The sequence below is a fragment of the Pseudorca crassidens genome, chromosome 19 (genome assembly GCF_039906515.1).
Source record: "Pseudorca crassidens isolate mPseCra1 chromosome 19, mPseCra1.hap1, whole genome shotgun sequence".
In the NCBI taxonomy this organism is placed as follows: Eukaryota; Metazoa; Chordata; class Mammalia; order Artiodactyla; family Delphinidae; genus Pseudorca; species Pseudorca crassidens.
In genome coordinates this window covers 42,523,421-42,548,003 of record NC_090314.1, presented here as the reverse complement: position 1 = coordinate 42,548,003, position 24,583 = coordinate 42,523,421, and the positions used below count along the sequence as shown (strand labels likewise).

The window sequence follows — 24,583 nt, the reverse complement described above, 5'->3', positions numbered from 1 at the left end:
GCCAAAAGGGTAGAAACTAAGTAGCACGATGAGGGTGGCTGCTGTGGATTAACCTACTAGTGCTGCCTCTTCCCTAAGCATACACATCTTGTGTCTATGGTCAGCACTCAGCAGCTGTTATTAAAACATCAGTTTTCCCCAGGGAGGCCTGGTCTGTTTGCTGCTTTGCTGAAATGGTAGCTTTACAGAGACTGAGGGGTCAGGTTATTCTCAACCTGATTCCAGTTTCTTTGGGCTCTACTCTCAAGACAAGGTCAGAACAGATTAATCCTTAACCCAGGTGATAAACTCCTTAAAAGAAAATACTAGATTTGAAAAACAGAAACACAAGAATTAAGGTCCTGATTTTTAAGGGGAGCCCTCATGGGCTGATCAAAGGAATAGTACTATAAACCGAGCTTGCTGCTGGGACAGTGATTTCCCTTGTCATACCTCAGATGACCCAGGACATGAGCATGAGAAGTCCCACATCCTCCCCCAGCTTGAGCTAAGGAACAAGAAGGGGCTGGGCTGCTTCACTCTACATGGGTCCATATTCTGGTATCTTTGCCTCCAAATTCGGGATGGAAAAAAAGTCACCATCTCCAAAAGGTGCTAGAAATCAGGGAACTAAGTCTTATTGATGGATTTCCCAAATGTATCCACACTACCATGGCCCCTTCCTCCTCTAACGCTTCCTGGGATCACACCAGGATGCAGCTGATAATTAAGAACAAAATCCAAAGGCTGAGGGCTAAATGATTTCTTTGGATTTACATTCATCTATGAAATACAAATATTGATTCAGTGAGTCAGTGTATGCGAAAAGACCCTCTTAAATGACGCCACTTTAATAAACACTAATTATTTTTCCCAAGTCTGGATTTCCTGTAAGTCACATCACTCACAATTAAGATAACTTCCACTTCTGCCCTCTGAAGGCTGGTCTACTTCCATCCTGAACCAGGAGAAATATACAGAACCCACCACATTTGTCCAATACCTGATAGTGTTTTATTTCAAACTCTGATCCTGCCCTGTAATTAGAAAGAAAGTTCTGCCAGTTTGCTCCTGACAGTTCTTGCTGCCAGAAAAGCTGGTATCAGATGTTCTCTGAAACATACTGTTTTTCATCTGGAGTTAGAAGCTAGATATAAGATTAAAAAAAGAAGAAGTAGGTCCATTGCTGTGCACAGGACCAACCCACTAGGGCCCAACCATCAGTAGTGGTTACTGAGGATGAGACTGCTAAAAAGATCCAAGCAGGGCAAGAGAGAACAAAGGTAGCTCTTTCTACAGCATGAAGAAAATGGATGACTTCACAGCTCCCAGACTCCCAGACTTCACAGCTTCCAGCCACATCACCACCCACGCTTCACCCGAGGAGTCACTTTTGCCATCACGCTAGCTGAGGCTTATGGGCCTCTCCTTGTGGCTCTTCATACTCTTCCCAAGGTTTCATCTGGGGGCCAGGGATCATCACCGTCTGAAAGAGCAGGATACTGAGTTATCTACTATCCAAGTCCATGGCTTACCTAAGAGATTCATGCCCGCCTCCATGCCCACCTCCATGCCCACCGCCAACAAGAGGACTCCTCTTCCTGGTGGTGCATCACCCTCTCTGTCCACTAGGTGGAGCCCAACAGGAGTGGCTTAGAATGCCATGTCTTAAACCATGCAAGCTGCTTTACCTTAAGGATAGGCTGCTTAGGGGGTGCCCATGGGGGAATGATCTTGCCATGCATTCTCCAGCTCCCATAGGGATTCACCAGATGCTTTTCAAAGACAACATACTCCAGGACATCCCTGGGCACATCTTCCTGTCCATACATCAACCGGCCAAACCGATCATAGATGGCCAGAGTCTGAAAATGAAAGCACATCTAGTCGGTTAGTCCTCAGAGTTGTTTAATTCTGAATCTAGACTAACAGATCAACCACTGACACTTTACTCTTAGAGGGTTTTTGACTGGGGGGCGGGGGGGCGGGGTGGTGGAAGGAGGTGGGAGGGAGTCCAGGAAGGGTGGGGAAGAATATCCCCACACCTGTTTTAGTACAGCTAACATCCAGCAGTGGGAAGGGTGCAGTGACAAGGTAAGACAGACCTTTCCTTAGAACTCAGAGTCCCGGGCAGCTGTACCCAGAAATCAGAGGGAGGTGCCCAACCTGAGAGTGAAGAAAGCTGGGAGGAAAGCAGACTGGTGCCTCTACCTGCCGGGTGTGCATGCGGATGGTGACCTGGCCATACGCGTTGCCCTGGTTCAGCAGACTTGAACAGCGAACCTGCACCACCTGGGGTGGCTCTAAAGATTCTACAAAGTTCCAGCGGACGGTCTTGTATTTGATATCCCAGACCATGTCCTGAGGGCAGAGGAGAATAGTTCAACTGGATTTTTCCCTCCCTGTAGGGAAGTTGGAGCTTATTTCCACGCTTGCTCTTCCTGCAATACCACAGTCAACATGCAACGTTTCCCATCAAATGCTCTCTGGTGCTTATTTTCTCTCACCTTAAGCTACTGCTCATGCTCACCTCACAACAACTCTCTTTCCATTTCTAAATCACAACTCAAGACCCACCTACCTCCTTGAGGACCCTTCTCCAAATCAATGAAGGCCACACTCCAACCTGCCAGCTTACCTAATACCCCATTATCCCTCCTACACACGTCCATAATCTGCTCATTATTGCATGCACTTCTGTTGACTGCACATGTTTGGTTTTTTTTCCTCTCACCTTTTGGCAATGAAAGGTGGGATTTTCTAGGAATTTTATAGCCTTTTATAAAGGCTAACCTGCTAAGACTAGGATAGCGATACTTGTCCCTGGGGAGATGAAGCAAAACTGATAGAAACTGAAGTTCTTATTCCTGAACCTCTAACTGAACCACCAAGTCCTCATTGTTAGGGGTCTCCCAGAGTACCTAGCACCCCTGTTATCACACAATGTAAGCCTCACGAACACTGGTTAAATCCTTTACTGTAGTATAGGTATGTGCAGGGCTGTCTAGGTATGTCTAGACAGGTATGACATATAGGTATGTCTCAGTACTGCTTGCTGAGGGACTTCTTCTTTCTTCACCTGTGTGGCCTTTACCAGAGTCCATATCAAGTCGTCATCATTCAGCCAAAAATAATGGAACTTCAGCTTTTGCCTTAGACTTCCTGTACTCTCAAAACTGATCCTTAAGAAAATCAGAGGGGATAGCTAGAATCTGTCTACTCAGGGGTCCCACAGTTCTAAGGAAGATAAGAACCTACCGGAAAACAGTTTTCAGTTACCAAGGTATGAAGCCGGTCATGGTCTGAGCTAAAAAGGAAAGAGATATTTATCACTGACTCCTCCTGCTTTTATGATACTGTGTATGAAAGCTGAAAATGGCCCTGAAAATAGAAAACAACTCCCTTCATTTTTATAAACATTTTCTGCACACCTACTATAAGCCAGGTAATATACTAAGTCCTGGTCCTAGTCCAAAGATGAAGAACAACATGATTTACCGGAAAACCGTGAGATCTAAGAGCAGCGTAAAGTTATGTTTGAATCTCAGGAGCAGAAAGCAATTTCGCTGAAATTACTGTACCTCCTTGAGATGGGCAAGAAACCCTCACTGGGATGTGGGGACTGATTTTTGTTCTAAGTTGGAACAAAATCCAACACAAATAACCATCAAAAGCTCAATTTATCTCCTCTTACCATGGACACACCATCAATACCGACTGCTTAGCCTTATTTCTTACACATTCATCTTTGAACCTAGCCAAAAGATAACCATCTGTTTTTTCTGGTCTTTTCTACATAAAACTGCCCCCCGCCCCATCTTTGTTGCTGCCAGAGTGATCTAGTTATGCTGATTCTATGCAGTAACAGTAAGAAAATAGTTGGCAAACCCCAGCTCCTGTACATGTAAGATTTTAGGAGGGGTCCTAACTGAAGGGCTTCAAATAAACCTAAGACCACAGATTAGTTTCTTTCAGATACACATTCATGACTTTTCCCCACAATTTAATACTTTCTGAGCAGTTTAAGTCTTTGCCCTTTGAAAAACTGTGTCTCTAATCCCACAGTGGGTAATGGATTAGTTCTGTCTACCTGCTTCCCTTCCACTTCTATTCCAAATACAAAAGATTCCAAGTCATTTCCCCCACTGTAGCTCTAAACTAGACTAGACTGAGGTGTGGTGACAGCTACCACAACCACCATGCTTGCCACCTCAGAATAAATTCTTCCTTGTCACTGTCCTGGCCTAGAAATCTTCAGTAGAAATAAATTCCCCGTTTTATGAATTCACTCAGTATTTTGCAATAGAACTTACCCTGAAAAATAAAAGGAGGACATCTGCTTTGGGCAACATAATGGACTGAGCTTATGTGAAACTGCTCCCACTATAAACATCCAGAAAGGTTGGAGAGAATATAATACACATAGACACACACACATTTTAAAATCTCTAGCCTAGTTCACAAGAAAGGAAGGTAAGTTCTTAGATGCCAGAAAGGAAGAGTGAGTTAAAAGCAGAATGGAAAGAATACAACCTGATACCACAACAGCACAGAGATGATTTAGGGATCTAGAAATAGGATCTGATGGCTAGAGCTTGACTTTTCCTAAAACCTTGGATGCTGGAAGGACAGGGAGTTGGAACTGAGATCCCTGCATAAAGCTATGACCCTCAAAAAGAGTCCTGTACCTGCAGGAAAGGGAAATTAGAAAATAGTCCACCAACCTAGATATAAAGTTTCCCTCACTCTAGGGCTTGGGGTGGGGGTGGGGGTGTCTAAAAAACAAATTTTAAAAACTCCCACAAAAAATTAAAGCCTTAAGTCCACATTATACCCAGAGGTGGACACAGAATTTATGGTATCTGTATGATGTAAGAATTCCTAAGCTAAGAAATTAACATAGAAACTGATACCTGGGCTTCCCTGGTGGTGCAGTGGTTGAGAGTCTGCCTGCCAATGCAGGGGACACGGGTTCGTGCCCCAGTCCGGGAGGATCCCACATGCCGCGGAGCGGCTGGGCCCGTGAGCCATGGCCACTAAGCCTGCACGTCCGGAGCCTGTGCTCCGCAACGGCAGAGGCCACAACAGTGAGAGGCCCGCGTGCCGCAAAAAAAACCAAAAAAAACAAAACAAAAAAACAAACTGACACCTGGCCAAGGATATCCCTAGAGTATCTGGCAGAAACACCCCAAAACCTCTCTGGGATCATATTCATAACTTAGGTTGTTTGGAATTCCCTCAGAAGAAAAACTCTCCATTGCAGATGAGCTCACAGTGAAACATTACAAAACATCTGGAAGCTAGCAAAATCAGCAGACACAGACGTCAACCAAAATGACAGAGGAGGAAGCACTAGGGTTGGGTCCCTCCATTGAAACAACTGATAAATTAGAAAAAATAACCAGAACCACAATTTCAGAACTCTGGATGTTGACTGGACACCTATAACAACTAGGGAAGTGCTTGACGAAGGGAGAAGCCAGTGATCTTGAGTTTAAGAACATGTGCAAACCACCTACCCTCCTCTTTCCCTCAACCCTGCCATTACTGGTGGGGATAGTAGCCTGTGTTCCTGGAGTGGATGGCTGGCGCAAGGGCAGGCAGTAGGGACCCCTCCCTCCAAAAATTTGAGTTGCACATTTTGGTCAGGTTGGTGGATTGCAGAGAGACCAGAGCAAATGATGTCATGGTTTCAGCCCTGCTGGCTGCAGCAGCTTTTCCCACCAACAGATTTAAAGGGATAAAGGACCAAGAACACCTGTTTTGTTTTTATTCAGCCAGACAATTTAGGAAATCTTTGTCAGGTCACTGGCTGATTGCAGAGATGATGGAACAGAAACTTCAACGACTACCCACAACAAAGAATACACACTTAGCAATACTAGTTTGGAAAAGTCACAAATGGATGGCAGTGGCACTGATGAGCAAAGTCAGCAATTCCTGAGAAGCAGAGGAATCTGATTTCCAGAGTTACCACATAATGATACTCAGAATGTCCAGTTCTCAACAAAAAAAATTACAAAGTATACAAAGAAATACAAAAGTATGGCCCATCCACAGGAAAAAAATTTTTGACAGAAACCATCCCTGAGAAAGCCCAGACACTGGAATTATTAGCCAAAGACGTTAAATCAACTATCCTACTTACGCTCACTGAGATAAAGGTAAGCATGGACAAAGAACTAAAGGAAATCAGAAAACAATGTATGAAATAAGAACATCAATAGATCCACCAGAGGGCAGACAGCAGAAGCAAGAAGAACTACAATCCTGCAGCCTGTGGAACAAACACCACATTCACAGAAAGATAGACAAGATGGAAAGGCAGAGGGCTACGTAGCAGATGAAGGAACAAGATAAAACCCCAGAAAAACAACTAAATGAAGTGGAGATAGGAAACCTTCCAGAAAAAGAATTCAGAATGATGATAGTGAAGATGATCCAGGACCTCGGAAAATGAATGGAGGCAAAGATCGAGAAGATGCAAGAAATGTTTAACAAAGACCTAGAAGAATTAAAGAACAAACAAACAGACATGAACAATACAATAACTGAAATGAAAAATACACTAGAAGGAATCAATAGCAGAATAACTGAGGCAGAAGAACGGATAAGTGACCTGGAAGACAGAATGGTGGAATTCACTGCTGCGGAACAGAATATAGAAAAAAGAATGAAAAGAAATGAAGACAGCCTAAGAGACCTGTGGGACAACATTAAACACAACAACATTCACATTACAGGGGTCCCAGAAGGAGAAGAGACAGAGAAAGCACCTGAGAAAGTATCTGAAGAGAGTACAGCCGAAAACTTTCCTAACATGGAAAAGGAAATAGCCACCCTAGTCCAGGAAGCACAGAGAGTCCCATACAGGATAAACCCAAGTAGAAACACGCTGAGACACACAGTAATCAAACTGACAAAAATTAAAGACAAAGAAAAATTATTGAAAGCAGCGAGGGCAAAATGACAAATAACATACAAGGAAACTCCCATAAGGTTAACAGCTGATTTCTCAGCAGAAACTCTACGAGCCAGAAGGGAGTGGCATGACATATTTAAAGTGACGAAAGGGAAGAACCTACAACCAAGATTACTCTACCCGGCAAGGATCTCAATCAGATTTGATGGAGAATTCAAAAGCTTTACAGACAAGCAAAAGCTAAGAGAATTCAGCACCACCAAACCAGCTCTACAACAAATGCTAAAGGAACTTCTCTAAGTGGGAAACACAAGAGAAGAAAAGGACCTACAAAAACAAACCCAAAACAATTAAGAAAATGGTAATAGGAACATATGTATCGATAATTACCTGAAATGTGAATGGATTAAATGCTCCAACCAAAAGACAGAGGCTTGCTGAATGGATACAAAAACAAGACCCATATATATGCTGTCTACAAGAGACCCACTTCAGACCTAGGGACACATACAGACTGAAAGGGAGGGGATGGGAAAAGATATTCCATGCAAATGGAAATCTAAAGAAGGCTGGAGTAGCAATTCTCACATCAGATAAAATAGACTTTAAAGAATGTTACAAGAGACAAGGAAGGACACTACCTAATGATCAAGGGATCAATCCAAGAAGAAGATATAACAATTATAAATATATATGCTCCCAACATAGGAGCACCTCAACACATAAGACAACTGCTAACTGCTGTGAAAGAGGAAATCGACAGTAACACAATAATAGTGGGGTAAATTAACACCTCACTTACACCAAAGGACAGATCATCCAAAATGAAAATTAATAAGCAAACACAAGCTTTAAATGACACAACAGACCAGATAGATTTAATTGATATTTATAGGACATCCCATCCAAAAACAGCAGATTACACTTTCTTCTCAAGCGTGCACGAACATTCTCCAGGATAGATCACATCTTGGCTCACAAATCAAGCCTCAGTAAATTTAAGAAAGCTGAAATCATATCAAGCATCTTTTCTAACCACAACACTATGAGATTAGAAATCAATTACAGGGGAAAAAAACATAAAAAACACAAACACATGGAGGTTAAACAATACGTTACTAAATAACCAAGAAATCACTAAGGAAATCAAAGAGGAAATCAAAAAATACCTAGAGACAAATGACAATAAAAACACAACGATCCAAAACCTATGGGATGCAGCAAAAGCAGTTCTAAGAGGGAAGTTTACAGCTATACAAGCCTACCTCAAGAAACAAGAAAAATCTCAAATAAACAATCTAACCTTACACCTAAAGGAACTAGAGAAAGAAGAACAAACAAAACCCAAAGTTATCAGAAGGAAAGAAATCATAAAGAACAGAGCAGAAATAAATGAAACAGAAACAAAGAAAACAATAGCAAAGATCAATAGAACTAAAATCTGGTTCTTTGAGAAGATAAACAAAATTGATAAACCATTAGCCAGACTCATCAAGAAAAAGAGGGAGAAGACTCAAATCAATAAAATTAGAAATGAAAAAGGAGAAGTTACAACAGACACCGCAGAAATACAAAGCATCCTAGGAGACTACTACAAGCAACTCTATGCCAATAAAATGGACAACCTGGAAAAAATGGACAACCTGGAAGAAATGCACAAATTCTTAGAAAGGTATAATCTTCCATGACTGAACCAGGAAGAAATCAAAATATGAACAGACCAATCACAAGTAATGAAATTGAACTGTGATTAAAAATCTTCCAACAAACAAAAGTCCAGGACCAGATGGCTTCACAGGTGAATTCTATCAAACACTTAGAGAAGAGCTAACATCCATCCTTCTCAAACTCTTCCAAAAATTGCAGAGGAAGGAACACTCCCAAACTCATTCTATGAGGCCACCATCTCTGTGATACCAAAACCAGACAAAGATACTACAAAAAAAAGAAAATTACAGACCAATATCACTGATGAATATAGATGCAAATATCCTCGACAAAATACTAGCAAACAGAATCCAACAGCACACTAAAAGGATCATACACCACGATCAAGTGGGATTTATCCCAGGGATGCAAGGATTCTTCAATATATGCAAATCAGTCAATGTGATAAACCATATTAACAAACTGAAGAATAAAACCCATATGATCAACTCAATCAATGCAGAAAAAGCTTTTGACAAAATTCAATACCCATTTATGATAAAAACTCTCCAGAGAGTGGGCATAGAGGGAACCTACCTCAACATAATAAAGGCCATATATGACAAACCCACAGCAAACATCATTCTCAATGGTGAAAACCTGAAAGCATTTCCTCTAAGATCAGGAACAAGACAAGGATGTCCACTCTCACCACTATTATTCAACATAGTTTTGGAAGTCTTAGCCACAGCAATCAGAGAAAAAAAAGAAATAGAAGGAATACAAATTGGAAAAGAAGAAGTAAAACTGTCACTGTTTGCAGATGACATGATACTATACATAGAGAATCCTAAATATGTCACCAGAAAACTACTAGAGCTAATCAATGAATCTGGTAAAGTTGCAGGATACAAAATTAATGCACAGAAATCTCTTGCATTCCTATACACTAATGATGAAAAATCTGAAAGAGAAATTAAGGAAACACTCCCATTTACCATTGCAACAAAAAGAACAAAATACTTAGGAATAAACCTACCTAGGGAGACAAAAGACCTGTATGCAGAAAACTATAAGGCACTGATGACTCCCTGACCTCACACTATACTACAAAGCTACAGTAATCAAGACAATATGGTACTGGCATAAAAACAGAAATACAGATCAATGGAACAGGATAGAAAGCCCAGAGATAAACCCATGCACCTATGGTCAACTAATCTACGACAAAGGAGGCAAGGATATACAATGGAGAAAAGACTCTTCAATAAGTGGTGCTGGGAAAACTGGACAGCTACATGTAAAAGAATGATATTAGAACACTCCCTAACACCATACACAAAAATAAACTCAAAGTGGATTAAAGACCTAAATGTAAGACCGGACACTATAAAACTCTTAGAGGAAAACATAGGCAGAACACTCCATGACATAAATCACAGCAAGATCCTTTTTGACCCACCTCCTAGAGAAATGGAAATAAAAACAAAAATAAACAAATGGGACCTAATGAAACTTCAAAGCTTTTGCACAGCAAAGGAAACCATAAACAAGACCAAAAGACAACCCTCAGAATGGGAGAAAATATTTGCAAATGAAGCAACTGACAAAGGATTAATTTCCAAAATTTACAAGCAGCTCATGCAGCTCAATAACAAAAAAACAAACAACCCAATCCAAAAATGGGCAGAAGACCTAAACAGACATTTCTCCAAAGAAGATATACAGACTGCCAACAAACACATGAAAGAATGCTCAACATCATTAATCATTAGAGAAATGCAAATCAAAACTACAATGAGGCATCACCTCACACCAGTCAGAATGGCCATCATCAGAAAATCTACAAACAACAAATGCTGGAGAGGGTGTGGAGAAAAGGGAACACTCCTGCACTGCTGGTGAGAATGTGAATAGGTACAGCCACTATGGAGAACAGTATGGAGGTTCCTTAAAAAACTACAAATAGAACTACCATATGACCCAGCAATCCCACTACTGGGCATATACCCTGAGAAAACCATAATTCAAAAAGAGTCATGTACCAAAATGTTCATTGCAGCTCTATTTACAATAGCCCCAAGATGGAAACAACCTAAGTGCCCATCATCGGATGAATGGATAAAGAAGATGTGGCACATATATACAATGGAATATTACTCAACCATAAAAAGAAATGAAATTGAGCTATTTGTAATGAGGTGGATAGACCTAGAGTCTGTCATACAGAGTGAAGTAAGTCAGAAAGAGAAAGACAAATACCGTATGCTAACACATATATATGGAATTTAAGAAAAAAAAAGTCATGAAGAACCTAGGGGTAAGACAGGAATAAAGACACAGACCTACTGGAGAATGGACTTGACGATATGGGGAGGGGGAAGGGTGAGCTGTGACAAAGCGAGAGAGAGGCATGGACATATATACACTACCAAACATAAGGTAGATAGCTAGTGGGAAGCAGCCGCATAGCACAGGGATATCAGCTCGGTGCTTTGTGACCGCCTGGAGGGGTGGGATAGGGAGGGTGGGAGGGAGGGAGACGCAAGAGAGAAGAGATATGGGAACATATGTATATGTATAACTGATTCACTTTGTTATAAAGCAGAAACTAACACACCATTGTAAAGCAATTATACCCCAATAAAGATGTTAAAAAAAAAATGCAAGTGAAATAACAACAAGGTAGAACTTAAAAAAACTAAATAACAATAACACAGGAGATGTATGAGGCAGTGACTGAAATTCAAGTGTTTGAAGCTTCTTGTGATATTATCAACAATACATGCTAAACATTTTAATAACTATTATAAGAACAGAAGTAGAATGTAATAGTTCCAAACAAGTGGAAGGAATAAAAAAGTTGGAAGGAAATTATATCAATACCACAAATGAAAGGAAAAAAAGAAACAAAGAAAAATCATGGTAACTAGAATGCAAAAAATAATGTGGTAGGAAAAAAATATCAAATATAAAAAAACTACACTGAACAATAAACAGAGCAGGTTTCAGAAAAATACATCATTCATGTAAATTTTCACAACACATTAAACAATACTGTACATTGTTTATACACATGTACATGTGGTGAGTATAAAAATGTGCATGAGAATAATAGGGAAGATAGTGGTTCTTTCTAGGAAGGAAAAGAATGGGGAGATGGGGCTTTAGCTGTATCTATAATGCTTTATCCCTGTCTCTTCCCCCAATTAGGCATTCAGAAGCAAATATGGCAAAATGTAAACATCTATTACCTTGCAAGGTATTTTTTTACATGTTTGAAATATTTCACAATTAAAAACTTTTTTTAAACAAATAAAAGTAAAAAGAAATAATTAATGGATTTGAGAGTATAGGTTTGGGATCCTACCTGAAGCCTAGCCACAGCAAGCTACAGTTCAAAGAATGTCGGCAACAGTCCAAGGACTAGTACTTAAGGTTATTCCAGGCCCCTCATGTTGATTTTTCATCTACCTAGCAGCCCTGACTTTTCTCCCTTGGTTGAATCAAGAAAAAGTTGGAAAATTTTTAAAGAAACTTATTCAAAACAATTAAGGAAAGGAAATGTACATATACAAGACAAACACACAAGAAGGGTCAGGATGAATTAGGGATTAGGCGGGTGAAAATAGCAGCCGTTCAGCAGAGTCTCAACACTTGCCAGTGGAGCTGAGCCAGACCAAATGGTGAAAACTCCCAGAAGCAGTGAGAGGAGTCAAGGACAGCTCCAGGCTCCAATTTCCCACAGAGGAACATCTCCCACTCTAGAACTCTTACCTGAAGAAAAAAAAAAAACCTGTGCCTAGAATAATAGCTGCTGAGAACATAATGGGTATAAGACAGGGAGTTCACGTACTTGTTTAGACACAGGTGAGCTTCAATGAAGATATCCTGGGCTTTTTCAGGGAAGTCCTTTATTTTAAAATTAGGATCACTTTCTCTTATCCTCCGGATTCTGTAAAATTAAGCATGAGAATCATTTCTAAAGAAGACTTTTCCATAACTTACAGCTTACTTTACGTCCGTTAATGTCTGTCCATTTATTCAATAATTGATTTTTGAATGTGCCAAGTCCTGTAAATTCAACCTTCTAACTCGCACTTAAATCAATCATTCTAAAGAAAGGCCAAAGCTGGGACTTCCTGGTGGTGTAGTGGTTAAGAATCCACCTGCCGGGCTTCCCTGGTGGCGCAGTGGTTGAGAGTCCGCCTGCCGATGCAGGGGACATGGGTTTGTGCCCCGGTCCGGGAGGATCCCACATGCCGCGGAGCGGCTGGGCCCATGAGCCATGGCCGCTGAGCCTGCGCGTCCGGAGCCTGTGCTCCGCAACGGGAGAGGCCACAGCAGTGAGAGGCCCGCGTACCACAAAAAAAAAAAAAAAAGAACCCACCTGCCGATGCAGGGGACACAGGTTCGATCCCTGGTCCGGGAAGATCCCACATGCCACGGAACAACTAAGCCCATGCGCCACAACTACTGAAGCCCGCGTGCCCTAGGGCCCACACACCACAACTACCAAAGCCCACGTACTCTAGGGCCCGAGTGCCGCAACTACTGAGCCTGCATGCTGCAACTACTGAAGCCCACACGCCTAGAGCCTGTGCTCCGCAACAAGAGAAGCCACCCCAATGAGAAGCCCGCACACCACAACGAAGAGTAGCCCCCACTCACTGCAACTAGAGAAAGCCAGCGCGCAGCAACAAAGACACAATGCAGCCAAATATTAAAATTTAAATTTAAAAAAATAAATAAAAAAATAAAGACCAAAGCTTTTCATAGTGAAATTTCAGAATTTTGGCATCGAAGAAAACATCCTATAAGCACTAAGAAAGAAAAAACAGGTTTCATACAGAGGCTCAGGAGCCAGAAAGACATTGGGCTTCTAACTAGCAACATTAGAAGTTAGAAAGACGGAACTTCCCTGGTGGTCCAGTGGTTAAAACTCTGCGCTCCCAACGCAGGGGGCCCAGGTTCGATCCCTGGTTGGGGAACTAGATCCTGCATGCCACAACTAAGAGCCCACATAATGCAACTAAAAGAGCCCACATGCCGCAAGTAAAGATCCTGCACACTACAACAAAGATCCCTCGTGCTGCAACTAATACCTGGCACAGCCAAATAAATAAATATTTAAAAAAAAAAAAAAAAGGAAGTTAGAAAGACAATGGAGCAGTGCTTTTAATTGAGAAAAAAATGACTCCCAGCCCAGAATTCTATACCTGGGAAAATTATAAATGAAGTGGGAGACTAAAAAAAGACTTTTCCTTAGCCTTGCAAGATCTCATTTATCTACCATCCACCCGTTCTCAGGAAGCTGCTGGGGAATGTGTGCCACCAAAATAACTGAATGAACCATGAGAGAGAGAGGTAAAATCCACGACACAGGGAATACATACAAGAGCAAGGCAAAAGGAGTATCAGGATGATGATAAAAGTGGATCCCACGATGTACAGTGAGCCTAAAGAGGGATCAATCCAGACCGAAATAGGTAAGAAGGCTCCAGGAGGGCTTTCTTCTTGAAGATGGGATTGATAAAATAGTTAACGTTTTCTATGTACTGAGAGAAAATTAACACAACCAGGGGTTCCATAAGCAAATGAGAAAAAAAGACACGACACCAGAAAAAAAAACTATTATGCAGGAAATGTAATAATAATGTGCATGACTGCATGACTCTGCATGACTCTGCTGCATGACTCTGCTGTCAATAGCATTTTCGTAGTTATAATGTAAACAGGGAATTCTGATCTAATCAAAGTGTTACTATAACTATATTAAGAGGATGGGGGACACCATAACCCAGTGGAATTTATCCCAGGAATGTAGGATTGGTTTAACACTAAAAAAATCAATTAATGCAATATACCATATCAATAGAATAAAGGACAAATATCACATGATCATCTCAACAATCAGGGAAAAAGCATGTGATAAAATCCACTCCTTTGCACTTTTCACCTCAGAGCCTTGCTTGTACTGTTTTGTCTCCCTAGAATGCTATTCCTCACTATACCCCTCTACTCAGCTAACTCCAAGCAACCCTTTAGGTCCCAGCTTTAAATGTCATTTCCTTAGGGAAGCTTACCTTTAACTCCCAGACCAAGTTATCTTTCCCTGCCATATGTTCCCACAGCACTCATACTTCACCGTATCTGTAATTATTTGTATACAATCAGTATTTAATAACTGGTTTCCTCTCCTAGATAATAACTCCATAATAAAACCACCTGTGTTCTGTTCATCATCATCATGAACCTTCCACCAAACAGCTCTTAGGCTAGGAGAGAAATACATGAGAGGAAATCATCACAATACAGAGTTATCAGAAGTAGTAAGAATATGCATACAGTTACAATTATAACAAAGGCAGCTCCAAAAAGAGTCAGAGAAGGCTTAAAAGCAGACAGAGATTATCATACTTAGCGAAGTAAGTCAGAAAGAGAAAGACAAATACCATATGATATCACTTATATGTGGAATCTAAAATACAACACAGGGACTTCCCTGGCGGTCCAGTGGTTAAGACTTTGCGCTCCCACTGCAGAGGGCACAGGTTTGATCCCTGGTCAGCAAACTCAGATTCCACATGCTGCGTGGTGTAGCCAAAAAAAAACACACACACACACACACACAAATGAACATATCTATGAAAGACTCACAGACATAGAGAACAGACTCGTGGTTGCCAAAGGGGCTGGGGGAGGGAAGGATTGGGAGTTTCTTATTTAAAAAAAAAAGTGAGACTTCCCTGGTGGCGCAGTGGTTAAGAATCCACCTGCCAATGCAGGGGACACGGGTTCGAGCCCTGGTCCGGGAAGATCCCACATGCCATGGAGCAACTAAGCCCGTGCACCGCCAACCACTGAGCCCACATGCCACAACTACTGAAGCCCGCACGCCTAGAGCCCACGCTCCGCAACAAGAGAAGCAACCACAATGAGAAGCCCCCGCACCGCAACGAAGAGTAGCCCCTGCTCACCACAACTAGAGAAAGCCCGCGCACAGCAACAAAGACCTAAAACAGCCAAAAATAAAAATTAATTAATTAAAAAAAAAAAAGCAGACACAATACTTGAGAGAAAAAGACATTTTTCAGGCAAAGGAAAGGATGTGCAAAGAGACACAGCACAACATTTGTCAAGGAACTGGCAATTAGTTTGGAAAGGTTAAAGTTTAGGATGAGAAAAATGGAATAAGGAGATGATGGTGGAGAGGAAGGCAAGAGACAAATTATAAAAAGCCCTGAATACCACTGAAGAAATTTGGATTTTATTCTTCAGATAACAGGGAGCCACAAAGGAGTCTGAGACAGAAGAGTTGATGTGATAAGACCTGTATTTAGAGAAGTAGGTTATGGCCACATGAAGAATTAACACTGACTCAGTATACTTGTGCATAGAGATCTATATATGACCCTAAGAACCTACCATTCAGATACAGTTAGAGCTAGAGTGACAGATACTGCAAGTCTCTTTAAGAAGAAAGTTTTGGCTCTGCTCCTTAACTAAAGCCCAGTTAGCTCCCCAGAACACGTCTGTCTTTTTAAGCCTTTTTGGCTTTTCTTACTCTCTTAAGTTTAAACTCTAAGGTATTTCTCATAAAAATATGCTCTCTCTTACTATTACTTTAAATTTTAAAATATGTGATCCAGAAAGTGTCCTACAAACTTCAATGTGAACTTCCTAAATGATGTGACAAAAACGAACAATCAAGGTTGAGATGCCCATATTATACATTAGCTCTATTACAGAGAAAGAATATACTGTCAAGTTATCAAGGGAGTTACAGGCAACACAATTAACCCAAGATGACCTCTCTGGATTAAGCAGCAACAAGAAATTTTCATTCTAATACTGACTCCCAGCTGTCTCAGACACCTACGATAATTGTGATGCCACATTCTTCTTCAATCGCTCAGTTCTCTGTGCCAGTCCTTCCTTAGAAAGAGATGACACTCGGGCATCACCCTCAGGAGGAACATAGGCGTCAAAGATACCAGCTGTAAAGAGAGACGGAGAAAACTAAAAAAGCATTGAAAGATTGAGAAAAAGTCATCCTGAGGTCATACAAAATTGGGAGGGCTCCTGGATACAAAATACACTAACAAAATAGACTTCCATGTAAAGGGAATCGTGTTGCATTAGAAAAAGTAGAATAAGATCATTTCAGCCTTCTCTTAGAGCCTCAGCTTCTTCTTGTACAGAATGGAGAAATTTTACCCTGGTCTTCTAGGAACAGTGTGAAAACAAGATCAAAGATGACCTCATGAAATATAACGTATACAAATTATTGAGACTGAACCGATTTTGTAGTTAATTAAATGCTATCATTCATACTCCAAATCATTCCACTTTCCAAGATCTCTGACAGAAGGGGATTGGGTCAGGGTCTCAGAAATACCATGTCTCACCTGTACAGGCCAGATGTATGGGACGCTCCAAACGTTCTGGAGGAATGACCAGTCCTGCTTTCCGGGCATATTCTACAAACTCCTTTTCTGATTTATATTTGGGTTGATAAGTAGGGGGTGTGAAACGTTTTTTAGTTCTCACTGGAAATACTGCTGTGGACTGAGTCACCAGGACTGGCTGGAGGATGGTAGAAAAAGGTTAGGTAACCTGGAAAAAAATCAATCTTGTACAAACTGTAAGCAAAGATAGAATGGGCACATCCAAAGAATGCCTTAGGAACAATTACAAAGCCACATATCATGGGGGAAAATGCACAACTATCTTAACAATTATGGTGTCTCTTACTAAAAGCCAGTAAGCACCTTTTACTAACACCATTCAACGTTTACTAAAGGCTTTCCTTTATTTAGTACTTTCCATAGTATAGGACTGTGCCAACTCCTAGAGATGCAGAGTTAATGAAAGCAAGGCTTCTGCTTTCAAAGAACGCTCAGTCTGCTGGGGAACTTAAACACCAACCCGATACTGAAATGAGCAGAAGAAAAGTCCTCTTCTTGGCATCTCCTCTACATTTACTCAGATTCCATTCTGCTCATTCTATTGGGAGCCTCAATGTAAACTTTATTCTGTCGTTCTAGCTCCCAACTGATCAATAAGCTCTTCAAAGGCCAGGTCTCTTTCTCTCTGACCACGAGGTTTGTTCAGGCAGGTACGAGACTCCTTTCTTTAAAGCTACTGTTCAATTAAGAACATTTATAAAAATCAACGGGAAGCGAACGCACCTTCCAACCATAACTTCTTCCCCTTTAACACCCCCAGGCCAGTCAGACCCAGACCAAACCGGAGAAACTTAATCCCCGAGAACTTGCCCGCTCTCATGGCCCTACCAAGGCTCTCCCCACTCAGCCACATAGTTAAGTAGTTATGTCTCGTCTACCTCAACTCTTCCCTAGCCTAGGTACGACCTGTAACGTCCAAGTTCACCAAGGACAACTGCAAAGCGAGTATTTCCCTGCACTCTGTTCCCCTCCAGCCCCTAGACTCCTATCTACCCCGTCCCTACCCACCTGCCGAGACCACCATCCTAAAGCCCTGGATAAGCGAGACAAATCCCGCGGCAAGGAGACTGCCATTTTGCTCACGCAAAGGCAGCCGGGATGGAGACAGTAAAAAGCCTTGGGCCGGAAAAGAGGTGCATAGGGCGGAGCTAGCTCGGGAGTGGAATTTTCCAGGGCACGCGCCCGCCGCCGAAGTGTGAGTGGCGCGAACGCGCACGTACACGTCCGGGGTGGTGGTGGTGGGGGAGTTGGGCTGCACATGCGCAGTAAAACGGCGTTGGGGGTAGGGTGGAAGCACGGTTGTCACGCGCCAGGCGGGGCGTGCAGCCGAAGCTGCGCCTGCGCGCCGGACTTCCTGGCTGTCAGGAGTTGCCGCATTCGAGTAAGAGTGGGGCATTGCTGCACCTTGTGAACGAAAAGATGTTTCCCTTCTGAGATGACTATTTTTCTTCAGTGCCTTCTTGGATCCTAGAAGGGGCAAAAATGACTAGTTTCTGGGTCTGTATCCGACCTCGATATTCTGGGTAACCTTAATCCGGAGGTCTAGTTTTACCAATCTGTACCGTATGAAGAATTCTTTCTTACTAGCAAATTAAGGAAATTAATGACTACTATGTTTATTGAAGCAAAAGACACGTGGACTGACAAAAGTATTTATCTGTTTACCATTTTGGGACAGAGGCATAATAATATGAGGCACAATAATATTTTTATTAACAAAAAATAGCTTATACTTAGAAATTGTTTACCGGGTGCCAGGCATCTTTCTAAACTTTTTACATATATTAACTCAGTCTTCACCACAAACGAGCAATATGCTCCTTTTACATATGATGTTGCATAGAAATTAAGTACGTAATTTATTTAAGGTCGCACGGCTAATAACTGGCAGAACTGGGATTCAGGTTCAAGCAAACTCCAGAACCCATGCACTGAATACTACGCTGTATTGCTTCACATTAAGTGGTTAAAGGATTCATGTTGTTGGCGTCATCCTGGAAAATCCAGTGCTGTAATCATCGTTGAATGACAAACACTTTTCATACGTACCCTTGGGTTTTTTCTCATTCTGTCAACGTTTATTGAGCATTTACCTGTGGTATTTTGCAGTGAGTTGAGAGCTATGGGCTGTACAGGTTGAAATAGAATAGCTACTAAGGTCCAAATAAAATGCTAAGGACTATCAAAGGAAAGAGATTACTTTTGAGTTTAGGGATCTCATGTCTTAAATCTTGACTTTTTAACTATACTGTGTGTGTACACACACACACACACACACATTGATTTTTTTTTCCTTTTTTTTTTTTTTTGGCTGCGCAGGGCATCATGTGGGATCTTAATTCCCCAACTGAGGATTGAACCTGCACCCCCTGTAGTGGGGGCACAGAGTCTTAACCACTGGACTGCCAGGGAAGTCCTTGTATATTCTTCAAGGGTAAGAATTCCCCCACAAGTCCTAGCCATAGCATAGAATCTATAGCATGATACATTAATAGTGACACGAAATTAGGTGTTATACATATGTGATAATTAAAGAATACATATTAAGCATTTAAATGAGATATATTTAATTATTTCTCTTTTTTTTTTTTTTTTTTTGCACTACGCAGGCCTCTCACTGTTGTGCCCTCTCTCATTGCAGAGCACAGCCTCCGGACGCGCAGGCTCAGCGGCCATGGCTCACGGGCCCAGCCGCTCCGCAGCACGTGGGATCTTCCTGGACTGGGGCAGGAACCCGTGTCCCCTGCATCGGCAGGCGGACTCTCAACCACTGCGCCATCAGGGAAGCCCTCTCTTTTTTTTAAATTTTTACTTTTTTTTAACATTTTCTTGGCCACCCTGTGTGACATCTTAGTTCCCCAGCCAGGGATTGAACCCCGTGCCCTTTGCATTGCAAGTGCGGAATCTTCACCGCTGGACCACCAGGGAAGTCCCAAGATGTATCTAATTATTTCTTAACAGAGTCTTGTCAATCTACTCTATGCCCCAGAAAATAAAACATGAACTTTTTTTTTTACTGGTTTTCCTGACAAAGTGGGGAAACCCCAATCCATGATGAGTGGTTATTAATACAGAACACTGATATAGTCTTTCTGGGATTATCTGCTTCACTGTTGAGTTTTATGTTTGCCTCACATGGTAGCCAACACATCCCAGATCATCTCTGCCTGCCTTCTGGTCAGCTTCTCAGGGAATGCAAACTTGTTCCATATCAACCTGGATGAAATAATAAGGGAAGTCAATCTTGTTTAATTCATTCTGAGATGAATTATAAGTGGGTTTTATTAGCTGCTGTTTTGGAAAATTCGTATTATCTTCCTATCTCATTAACTCCATGGAAAATTGGGAGTTGTCTGCCTGGGGAAGTTAACACGAAAAGGATATTTCGTAATCCTACAACCCAAGTAGTTCACATTTCAGAAAAAGCAAAGTAAGAGTAAGAGAAGGGAACTCATTGTGTAACTAGAGGAAGGAATAAGGTGGTTAGGGGCTTAACCTTGCAAAAAAACAGTCTTGCACATAGTAGACACTCAAATATTTATTCAATAAGTGATCATGGGGGGAAAAAAATAAGTGGATCAGTAGAATCCCAGATAAAATATGATGAGGCAGAGGGCAAAGTTGATTTCCTGTTTCCCCAAATACGGGGGGTTCCTGGAATCACTCGTCTTATTGAAATTTCTAAATGGATCCAAAGAAAATGGGATATCCCATGAGCAGTGGGATATGTACTGTATTTGGATTTTTTTCCCTCTCAGTGGCAGATGATATCAAATATTGGAACTTCTGAAATTCTGCCTGGTAGTCTACATTCTAGGAGAAGCACTGTTGATTTGAACACGGAAGATCCTTCTGGAGAATTGGAAGAATCTGATTACAGTATGTTTATTGATTACCGTAAACAATATGATACTTCGATTGAAGCTAGTGATAGGCTTGCCATGTGTTTATGTTTTACTTCCCTCCCTTGAGAGAGCGCGTGAAGAGCAAAGGAAGTGAAGTGAATTGTCCAAGATAAGGTGACATAGAAGAAACCAAGAATTCTGACTTTCTAAGAAATGTTCTCAACTGATCTTTAGCTAACAATGTTAGCAGAGCTTCTTTGTCACTAGGAGAGTTGACTATCTATGACTCTCACATAGTGGTGCCTGAGTGTACATCTTAGCTCCACTTCTTTTCCTCACCATAGAGAAGGGGTAATTGAGTACCTAACTCATAGAATTGTTACTAAGTCATTAAATGAATTAATACATGTTCCCACTCTGGTTAGTTATCGTAACTGCTTCCAAGCCCCGTGATAGCCGTGGAAGGGATATATGGAGCCTAGCAGAGTCCTAGTAAGTGTCTGCTCTTTATGCCGGACACAGGTAACATTGGCAGTCCCAGAGTCCACCCCAGTGCAGTGTTCCTAAAGCACAAGAGCCCATAACCTGGATATGAATTGGAGATCCTCAGGAAGCCCTATGTGTGTTAGCTCTTTTCCTCTAGGGAGCAGTTCTCGGCTCTGTTAAAGTTAAAACCATTGAAATGAAGGTTGTTTCCATGCCCAAAAGTGATTCCTTATTTCTGTGCTGCATGACTTTCTTCTAGCTGCTCTTCTGTCTCATCCATCCTTGCATTCATCCCTGCTGATGAAGACAAAGGCTTTTTCCTTTATCCTTTGCTGCCTGCTTCAGCCTCTTTATTTCTAAAGGTATGTTAAGGAAGAGATATTGCTCATCCTGGCTCAGCCAGAAAAGAAGCCCATGCACCCCGCTGTTCAAGCTAGGTCTAGAACTAATCCCTCCCCGCTTCTTGCTCCGCTTTCGCCCCAGCTGGCTCAATCAAGTGATAATCCTAAAAGGGAATTTCAGGCTATTTGTGACTTCCCCTCTCCCCCACCCCGGGCCCTCCCCTACCCCACCACGTTCAGGGAGGAGAAAACAAAGCCCCTGGATCAGAGTAATCTGTTTCTAACCCACTTCCATTCCCAGGGATTACCTCTGCGGGAGGAGGGAGACAGAAATAAATCTGACATCTTGGCACTGGGAACTTGGGGAAGAAGCTCCAGGAATGCCTGCAGGGTTGTATGCATGAGATTCAGGAGCCTGGGAGCTTGTTCTTATAGGCTGGGTTCCCAAAAAATGGGAAGTGTGATACAATGGGAAGAACTCTGGTTTGGGAGGCAGGAGACATGGGTTCTAGTCTCACCATTGCTGACATTGACTTCCTTGTGGCCTTGGGAGTCACTTTGCATCTCTGATCACTAATTTCCCCCATTAAAAAAAAAATCACTCTCTTGAGCCCTAAAAACCTACAGCCCCCATTGATGTGTATTGAGCTCCTATTAATAATGCACAAAGGCCTAACAAGGACTCCCTTTGGGGACCCTTGTGAACCAATGGCTCAGCACACCTTCCCTCTGGTCTGTATTCTTTCCTCTACCCTCCATGGGCCCTGACATACAAACATGTATCTTCCAGTTGGCCATTCTTTGGGGCTGCTCTCCAGTGGCTGGGTGAGGGCTTCCTTTCCAGCTCTTCGCGGTTGAAGCCAGGAAAGCTGTGTGAATGCAGGAAGCTTCCACTAGAGGGTACCAAGGTTTCACTGGGATCTCAGATTGCATAGACGCCTATGCAAACCCAGCAATTCAGGGTTTTTAAGTACCTACGTTCAGAGATTTAGGGGTCTCCATTCATTGTTCCTTACCTGGTCTGCTCCTTACTGTTCCTGGCAGGCTTAAGAAGTCTCTACTATTTTGACATTATTTTGATTTGATTTGACTTCAAATCAAAGGCAGCTTGGTATAGGGGAATCCAACTGGCCAGGTCCAAACTCTATGGGCAAATTCCTTAAGTCTTCTGAGGCCCAGTCTACCCATCTGTGAAATGGGGATAATAAAACTTACCTTGTAGGACTGTTGTAAGCACTAAGTGAAATCCTATGTGAAAACATATGACTGGTACACGGTAGGTGCCTCAAATTGTTTTTTCGCTAGGGGAGACTTCTCAGAATTGCCACAAACTGGGAATGGTTTTGAGGGATTTATGAGAACTGAGTACCTCCACACAAGAAATGTGACTTTTTGCCACTTTGCTCTTGAGTCTTACAGGATTCCAGGCTAGTGCTGCTTGGTCCTGCTCAGCCTGTTCTCTGTGTCAGCCCAGCCATGGCACTCTTCTGCCCTTCCCTTATCCTGGTTTCCTCAGTGGCAAGTTCAGTTTCTACTTCCTCGTCACCTCCTTGACAAAAAGTCCTTTGTATTTTGCCCTGCGTTTTCTTTTTTATTTTTGAATTTAATTTTTTTGTACAGCAGGTTCTTATTAGTTATCCATTTTATACGTATTAGTGTATACATGTCAATCCCAATCTCCTGATTCATCCCACCCCCACCCCCCTGGCTTTTCCCCCTTGGTGTCCATACGTTAGTTCTCTGCATCTGTGTCTCTATTTCTGCCTTGCAAACCAGTTCATCTGTACCATTTTTCTAGATTCAACATATACGTGTTAACATACGATATTTGTTTTTCTCCTTCTGACTTACTTCACTCTGTATGACAGTTCTGAGACTGAGCAGAAGTTTGGGAAAGGGGGAGGACGAGCATGTCAGGGCTTGCGTGTCAGCAGACACGTTACAGCTGCAGGGCAAACCAGGGTGAAACCACGAGTCAGAGGCCCCAGGGCAGGCTGCTGTGAGGCCCGCCCCTCGGCTCCTCTCTCATCTCTGTCTCACCCCAGAGGTTTCCTGGCAGGAGTGGGAGAGGTTGGTATCGAGTCCTTGAGCCCTGACTCATTCCCTGACTTAGTTGGGTGTTACCCAGTTATCTCCCAGATCTCTCTCCAGAGGGCTTTACTACACAACAGTGTCATCCCAAAAGACAGAAGAGGCAGAAGAGGCCAGCAGACCACTTATTTATTCCATGCCCATGTGAGGATCTCAACAACAAATAAGACGTTTGCCACCTTCATGGCTTTATATACCACCCAGGAGGTTACACTGGTTATAAAATGAACAAAATCATCTCATAATGCTGCCCTAAGAGATCGGCTATTTTCCAGATAGCTTTATAGAAACAATCATGGTTAACTTTCTCAAGAAAGAATAAAGTTGTGGTTTTATTTCTCTCGGGCAGGGAAAGGGCCCCGGGAAAGGGTGGACGGGGACTGGAACACTGAGCCAGGAAGTGACCAGCCATTATCACATAGTGAGTCAGGGGCCTATCTAGGGACTAACTCAGGTTACCTAACCCCACCCCAAATTCCATTCTCTTTACCTCAGTCTAGTTGTGGACTATAGTAATGTTCCGAGTTTTCTGGACCTCACAAAAGTTCTTTTTTTTTGCGGTACACGGGCCTCTCACTGTTGTGGCCTCTCCCGTTGCGGAGCACAGGCTCCGGACGCACAGGCTCAGTGGCCATGGCTCACGGGCCCAGCCGCTCCGCGGCATGTGGGATCTTCCCGGACCGGGGCACAAACCTGTGTCCCCTGCATCGGCAGGCGGACTCTCAACCACTGCGCCACCAGGGAAGCCCTGGACCTCACAAAAGTTCTTAAAATCTCCAGATTCCTGAGGGCTCCATAGGA

General features: G+C 42.4%; 1 protein-coding gene and 1 long non-coding RNA gene across 6 annotated transcripts; one reads left to right on the top strand and one right to left on the bottom strand.

Annotated features, from left to right (window-relative positions):
- Positions 1-970: 970 nt before the first annotated feature.
- Positions 971-18,186, bottom strand: MRPL45 (mitochondrial ribosomal protein L45). Of its 3 annotated transcripts, XM_067717469.1 has the most exons (8): positions 18,028-18,186; positions 16,960-17,137; positions 16,431-16,548; positions 12,405-12,503; positions 3,238-3,286; positions 2,191-2,340; positions 1,671-1,844; positions 971-1,465 (listed from the first exon to the last, which is right to left on the bottom strand). In XM_067717469.1, the coding sequence occupies exons 1-8, from the start codon at positions 18,091-18,093 to the stop codon at positions 1,379-1,381; spliced, it is 921 nt and encodes a 306-aa protein (XP_067573570.1). In that variant the 5' UTR covers positions 18,094-18,186; the 3' UTR covers positions 971-1,378. The 3 variants fall into 3 exon arrangements, with proteins under 3 accessions (XP_067573570.1, XP_067573572.1, XP_067573571.1); XM_067717471.1 differs by lacking the exon at positions 2,191-2,340; XM_067717470.1 differs by lacking the exon at positions 12,405-12,503.
- Positions 18,187-18,331: 145 nt separating this feature from the next.
- LOC137211992 (uncharacterized) lies at positions 18,332-23,203 on the top strand. Of its 3 annotated transcripts, none has more exons than XR_010937312.1 (3): positions 18,332-18,516; positions 19,339-19,453; positions 19,668-20,028. It is a non-coding gene; the product is annotated as an uncharacterized lncRNA (long non-coding RNA). The 3 variants fall into 3 exon arrangements; XR_010937311.1 differs by lacking the exon at positions 19,668-20,028 and adding an exon at positions 23,111-23,203 and having other exon boundaries at positions 18,333-18,516; XR_010937310.1 differs by having other exon boundaries at positions 18,333-18,516; positions 19,661-20,028.
- The last annotated feature ends 1,380 nt before the right edge of the window (positions 23,204-24,583 follow it).

Bases quoted from the DNA above. Each gene is read 5' to 3' on its own strand.
- MRPL45 (XM_067717469.1), bottom strand. From the start codon at position 18,093: ATGGCAGTCTCCTTGCCGCGGGATTTGTCTCGCTTATCCAGGGCTTTA. The intron at 17,138-18,027 runs GTGGGTAGGGAC...ACCATCCTCCAG, and splicing joins TAGGATGGTGGTCTCGGCAG to CCAGTCCTGGTGACTCAGTC. The intron at 1,845-2,190 runs GTAGAGGCACCA...TTTCATTTTCAG, and splicing joins TCCGCATGCACACCCGGCAG to ACTCTGGCCATCTATGATCG.